The sequence below is a fragment of the Poecilia formosa genome, unplaced genomic scaffold (assembly GCF_000485575.1).
Source record: "Poecilia formosa unplaced genomic scaffold, Poecilia_formosa-5.1.2 Scaffold483, whole genome shotgun sequence".
Taxonomy (NCBI): Eukaryota; Metazoa; Chordata; class Actinopteri; order Cyprinodontiformes; family Poeciliidae; genus Poecilia; species Poecilia formosa.
This window is the reverse complement of record NW_006800422.1, coordinates 65,678-72,238: the sequence shown is the minus strand read 5'-3', so window position 1 is coordinate 72,238 and position 6,561 is coordinate 65,678. Positions and strand designations below refer to the sequence as shown.

At 40.0% G+C, this 6,561-nt stretch overlaps 1 protein-coding gene and 1 long non-coding RNA gene across 3 annotated transcripts in view; one reads left to right on the top strand and one right to left on the bottom strand.

Moving 5' to 3' along the window:
- The window catches only part of ttyh3b (tweety family member 3b), a 33,024-nt gene that overhangs the window by 25,896 nt on the left and 567 nt on the right, over positions 1–6,561 (bottom strand). For both annotated transcript variants that reach the window (XM_007578541.2, XM_016664400.1), the window contains exon 2: positions 4,196–4,381. In XM_007578541.2, coding sequence (XP_007578603.1) covers positions 4,196–4,321 — 126 coding nt within the window. In that variant the 5' untranslated portion in view covers positions 4,322–4,381. The remainder of the gene's footprint in view (positions 1–4,195; positions 4,382–6,561) is intronic.
- LOC107833946 (uncharacterized) lies at positions 4,389–6,472 on the top strand. Its single transcript, XR_001659713.1, has 2 exons — positions 4,389–6,184; positions 6,216–6,472. It is a non-coding gene; the product is annotated as an uncharacterized LOC107833946 (long non-coding RNA).

Here is a 6,561-nt window from a genome sequence, read left to right as displayed (position 1 = left end):
TTTAGGTTTTGCCCCTTTAGGATTCAGATTTCCTCCACTATACCCTGCCAGCATGCCTAGGTGGGCCCCATATAGAGGAAAGGAGGGCAGACCAGATGGGTCCCATATGGGTTTGTCCGCGGGTTCCACGGTGGCCCCACATGGGTTTGCCCATGTAGGGCCACAGCCCACATGGGCCCTACATGGTGGTGGGTCGACATGGGTTTGCCCATTTAGGGCCCAAGTGGGCTGTGGCCCTACATGGTAAACCCATGTGGGGCCACCGTGGAACCCGCAGACAAACCCATATGGGACACATATGTCTGCCCTTTCCCCCATATGGGGCCCACCTAGGCATGCTGGCAGGGGAACTAAATCATCAACATCCATTTCTTCTTGAGCTCCTTCTTGCTCAAGTCCGTGAAGAGTAGTATTTGACTCTCTTCACGGACTTGAGCAGACGTGATGACATCCTCAATGCCATACATTCGACTACTTTCCCTGCTGAAGCTCCTTCCTCTGCGTTCATTTTTGGAGCTCCATCCCCAGCGGTAACTGTTCGCGCTCCAGTTAAAGTATCTGCTGATGTTCTTGGCCCAGGATTTTCATTCACCTGAACAGTCTTTCTTATTAGACCCAAACACCTCATAGTTTGGTTTGTTGCCAAAATCACCACTATGGTCAGTCCCTCATAATCATTTCTTAGAATAATAAACACTTGTCTCTGAATGAAACAACTTCAACTTCACTGATTTGCCTTCATTGCTGAATCTGACCAAGATGTTCCTATTCCAATTCCATCATTGCTGATAAAAGGTGGTAAATTAAACAAGGACATTTTTTATGCAGGGTTTGTCAGGCTGAAGATGGTAGTTTGTGTATTTCTCAAAGCAAAACCATTCTCAATTACACTGTTCACCTTGTCAATAGAGTCCAAAACCATAACCACTGCAATACTAATTCTAAGTGCTGCATTCACTCTTTCACATTTGAGAAGTTCCCCAATAGTCAAACCACAACTGAAATATCCACATCAACTGGTATTTTAATACCATCCTGATGGGCAAGGCTCCTAAAGCCTTCAGAACTGTAACTTCCCCCAATAATCACACCAAGCTGAAAAAAAAATACTAATGAAACACCAGTGAAAGAAGAATGTGTTAAACTGTGAAAAAAGTTTAACACTGTAAAAAGTAAAGTTCAAATCTTTAGAAAACCTCACACTCGTTCTCCTTTCCACACATGCAGCGGATGCTCACTCATGTGCACAAAGAGATTCAGTTTTCTTTAAGAAAGGATTAAAAGGAATTACAAATGGAAACAAAAACAGCAAAAAAGGAAGGAAAGAAAGGAGGGCTTTGGTGACAAAAAAACAGTGGCAGTGAAGAATGAGCAAATGTACCTATAAATTAAAGAAAGCAAGAATTAAACAAAGAAAGGAAGGAGAGAACAAAAGAGAATAAACATAGAATGGAGGAAGAAATGAATTGAATGGCAGAAAGAAAGAAAAATAAAGGGTTAAATGGAAGAAATGAAGGAAAACTGGTCAGAAGAACCAAAGTAAGAAAGAATAGAATAGAATGATAGAAGGAAGGAAGGAAGGAAGGAAGGAAGGAAGGGTTGAGTGAGGAATAAATGAAGCCCGGAAATATTTTTTTCATATCTAAATTCTGACTGGAAAAATAACTAAATTAAATTGAACTTCTTAATTTCTAAGGTACTATCCTCCAATCAGGACTGTACTTTGGTCAATGTCTTCCACTTGGGTAATCAATGTAGCCTCAGAAGATGCAGGGCAAAAAGAGAAGAATACAAAAAATTGACGTACATAGATTTTCATGAACAGTTGAAATCAGAAGTTTACATACACCTACTAAAGACACACACCTCTTTTTTCTCAGTGTCTGAGGTTAAATCAGAACCAACCATTTCTTGTTTTAGGTAAATTAGAATTGCCAACATTACAGCTATTTTGTAATGCAACAAAAATGAGAGAAACAATATGTCAGAAGTCCACATGTAGAATGATTAACATCTCCTTAAACAATGAGGGAAAGCCCAGATGATAGGAAACCCCAGATGCTTTGTTGTTTGACACAACAAAGCAGTGTGTTTTGAAGGAAATGTTAAAAGAATAAACCCAAGGTATCAGGAAGAGAATTGTGGAGCTGTAAAAGTCTGCTTCATCTGGGATGGTCTGGGAACAACAGATGCTTGAAGGTGCCATGTTCATCTGTTCAAACAATTATATTTAAGTATAGACAGGATGGGAAAGTGCAAATGGATCCCAGAACAAAAGCTAAAGACCTTGTGAAGATGCTGGCTTAAGCTCTGCAGTGAAACATGGCCTCTACCAACATGGGCTAAAACGCTACTTAGCAAGGAGGAAACCATTACGCCACAGCACACCTGAGTCAGATAAATGACTCCTTACTGGACCGTCGTGAAACTTGATGACGTAATTATTTTTTTTTTTTTACTCATCTGTGTGAAAGGTGATCATTGTGAGGGTGTTGATGTGGTCAGTTTAGTGTAAACCATTTGGTAAATGGTTGAATAAAAAACTGAAACAAAAATGTTTAAAATTTCTTTTAGAAAAAAAAAAAACATTTTATTTTGCCTGTACATATTTCTACTTTTAATGACTTTGAGGTCAAAGACGTGGACACAAACAGCTGGTCAAGAACTGAATGCTGGAGCAGCAGAAGAGTGGAGCGAGCAGGAGGAGCACCGAGTGTCCCAAGAAAGAAAGAACTTTTCAGAATTCAGCGAACATTTATGACAGATTTTAAAACACAGATCGCCGTCTGATTATTGCTGCAGAGAGTCTGACGCCCTCACATTAGTCTCAATGAGAGCAATGGATGCTGGAAAGAATATAATGGCAGTTTTTAAAACACACATCCACCACTGTTGTGACCCCCATTAAAACATTCTTTCAAAAGGATTTCAATTGTCTTTGTTGTCAGAATAATATTTAAAATAGTACTTTTTTCCTCTTGCTGTCACTCCTAACATTACAGTATTTATTTTCTTGATCCCTCTCTCCCAGTCTTCTTCTGTCTCTGTGGCAGGCAGTGCAGCAAGCCGACTGCAGGAGAGCGGGAAGGGGAAAGGGTCACGATGAAGAACAGGGTTAAAACTCAAACATACAGAAAAACATCATTTCAATCATTTATGAATTTTAAAAATATTTCTTAAATATTTATTCAATGTGTAGACAAAAAACATCCGTTTTCTTTTTTTTCTGGCAGAAAAGATGGGAGGTCCTGACAAACTAGCTAATTTCCCTAAAATGTAACATGAATATAAAATGAATTATGGAGATAAAACACGTTAGACGACAGGTCAAACCACTAACCTGGTTATATCAAACAGTTTGCCAGAAGAAATCCTAAAAAGCATTGAATTAAATTAAAATATACTTACTCCAGGACAGATGAGAGCTCCAGCGAGAAACAAGATGGCGATGAAATATTCTGAAAGTGTTTTGAAGAGTGAACCATGTGACCACACTGTGATGCCTGCCTCACAGCTGCATCTCATTTTCTTAAGTTTAAAGAATGTATCATTTCTGTTTTTGAAGTTGAAGTTCATGTAACATTTTATTAAGTTGAATTCAATAATGTGTACAGTTAACTTGATTATGTCAGTCCAGCTGACTAAAACCTAGTATTATTTGTTACAGTGTGTAAACGTCTGAAGTCGAAGAAAGTTACAAGATATCTCCCCTCCCCCACCCCTCCTCCCCAAAAATATTCTAAGCTCTAAGCGTTCTGGTGTTGAGTAAATAATAATTTTGGCAATTCTGATTAATGTAAAACAAGAGATGTTTTATCTGATTTCACTTCAGAAAATCTGTTTATTGGGTGTATGTAAATATCTGATTTCAATTGCACATCCAGTGAGGAATGAGACTATTCCATTAATAAAGAAATTGTTTTGCACTTATGTATCGATCCAAATGGTTGAGTGGTAACAGCTTCAGAGGCCTGCTTCATGAACATTTAATTCATTTCCTTTCAGGAAGCTCTGATCAATGCAGAGGGAACCCACAACCCCCACACACGAGAAGGCCCACAGAAACCACTCAGCCAGTCGGCTGTAATTTAACAGCATGTGCATGTGACAAGAGGCGAGACGATAACGTGACACAACGTGCTGCACAACAAAACGAGAGTGTGAAGTAATTAGGTATCTTGTATTTTCTCCTCACCTTCTGATACTCTGAGTCCTCTGGTCTGAAGTCACTGCTCACCATTTGAAATTCCAGGTTAAAGTGAGGTAACCGGTGAAGCAGATTCACCCACCAAGGTGGAGAGTAGTTGACCACGGCCGCCATCCTGATGCAGCTGCCTGCAGACTGTGACTTCGCTCTGCAGCCTGATTCTTCACCGGGACACTGCAGAACAATTCAGAGTTTACACAGCTGCAAAGCACAGTGGTTAGTCTCATTCCAAGAAATGCGTCTTATGTACATTTCGCTGCTAAAACAGTCTTCTGCAGAAATCCACATGCAACAATCAGGCATAAGATTATGACCATCTGCCTAGTAGTGTGTTAGTTCCCCTATTTGCTGCCAAAACAAGCGCTGCCCCTTCGCATAAACTCCTCTAGACACCTGAAGGTGTGCTGTGGTATTTGGCAAAAAGTTCTGTAAGTTGTACGGTGGGGACAGCATGGATCAGAGCTGTTTGTCCAGCACATCCCACTGACAGTAAATCTGACTGAGATCTGGGAAATTTTGAGGCCAAAACTGTTGCTGTGCTCCTTAAAGCTTTGCTGAACAAAAGTTTAAGATGGAGAACATTTTGTGACAGAGAAACATTTTTCTGTTGAAACTGGGCACAACCATCAGAGAGCACATCTTCAATGAAACGGTGTGTGTGGTTTACAACAATGCTCAGGTATGTTGTACATATAAAGGGAGTCCTTCAAATGCTTCACTGTCCTTGGCCTGCTGGATGCCTAACACTGACAGTCAAACTGACATAATTGCTTGCTTTGTGATTAATTCAGCAAAATTAATATCTGCTCATTTGAATTAGAAAATTCTAATTTAAATTCCATGCAACTTGTTGCTGCTTGATAAATATAAAAACAAAAACAAAAGGAATAAATTCCACACTCTTCATTTTGACACATATAACTCATAGCCGGATAAAAGTCATTAATTTCCTCACTGGTTATGGTTAGACCCATGTGGCTAACACCAGCATACCTGGTGAGAGTCAGTGCGACGGAAGCTTAAATTCTACATTGATGTTGTGATGATAACATAACATGTTGACAGTGTTCAAACAGAACATTGAACATCTATAGTACCACACTGCTTTTTTGAGCTTTGCCGTCTTCTCATACTGCATAATAAGGCCACATGTTCCCCAAGTAAGCAACACACAAGTATCCAGTCATCCAGGACACAAAAGAAAATGTGACTCTGCAGAAAAGACCCCCTTCTTCCACAGCTAGGTCCAGTTCTGAGGCTCGCATGTACCTTACTGACTCTGGGCGGTGAGCAGAACAACTGGTTTACAGCCGTTAATAAACTGCAGTGCCTTGATACCACGGATGCTTTTCTATCAGAAGCAACATTAGCTTATTCAGGTATTTTAGCTACAAAATCTCAAAGCAATGTTCTTTCCATAGACCAGTTTTTAGAGATGCTCACCACTGCAGAACAGAAACACCCAACAAGAGTTGCAGCATTGGAGATGCTCTGACCCGCTTATTTACCCTTGTTCAATTTGTTGCACTTACCTATCTTTCCTATTTCTAACACATTCACTTTAAGGACAAAATGTTCACCATAATATTCCACCATAATCAGGGTTATTTATACCACACATCAGTGGTCATAATGTTATGCACGATTGGTGTATGATTACCTCATCACACAGGGGATATGGAAAAAGCATGCCAATATGAAGCATATTCTGACCAGATAACGTCAGTGTACTGTAACAGTAGCTGTTTCACTGTCAGGAAAAATGTTGAGTTTCGAGTTAGAGTCGCGTGCAACAATGAACCTGTGTGGATAAAATAATGCATTTTGACATTTTACTTGCATTCGATGAAAGCCACAAAAGTGATGATGAAATGGATGACTGTGGTGTATGCTGGGTTTCTGCCTGATATGTTATGCAGCAACACTGTCTCAACGGAGGGAAATCTCTTTCTGATACGATGAAAATTATCTGTGAAGGTGGTAAATGTAAAGAAATGTACCACTGAAGGTATCTTAGAGACAACATTCTTGGGGAAATCTTATGTATGGTAAAATGATGGTTGGCGTTTCTCCCGCATCACCCAGTTTGCACCCGTGGTGCAAATCACAGGCTCCGTGGCATAAATCAGGAGAAATGGCCGTTAAACGCGGCCCGACGCACTTCCATATCAAGTACATTATAGCAAACACACGTAGGTCAGAGGAACTACTGTCATGAACACGATGAGAGGTTATTTATTGTCTCAGTCGATTAGACAAAAAAAAGAAAAAAAAAAAAGGTTGAAAACCCCGGATTAGCTGGCTTCATCCTGCTTTGTGATTATTAAAACTACTGCAATGACTGAGCCGTCAAA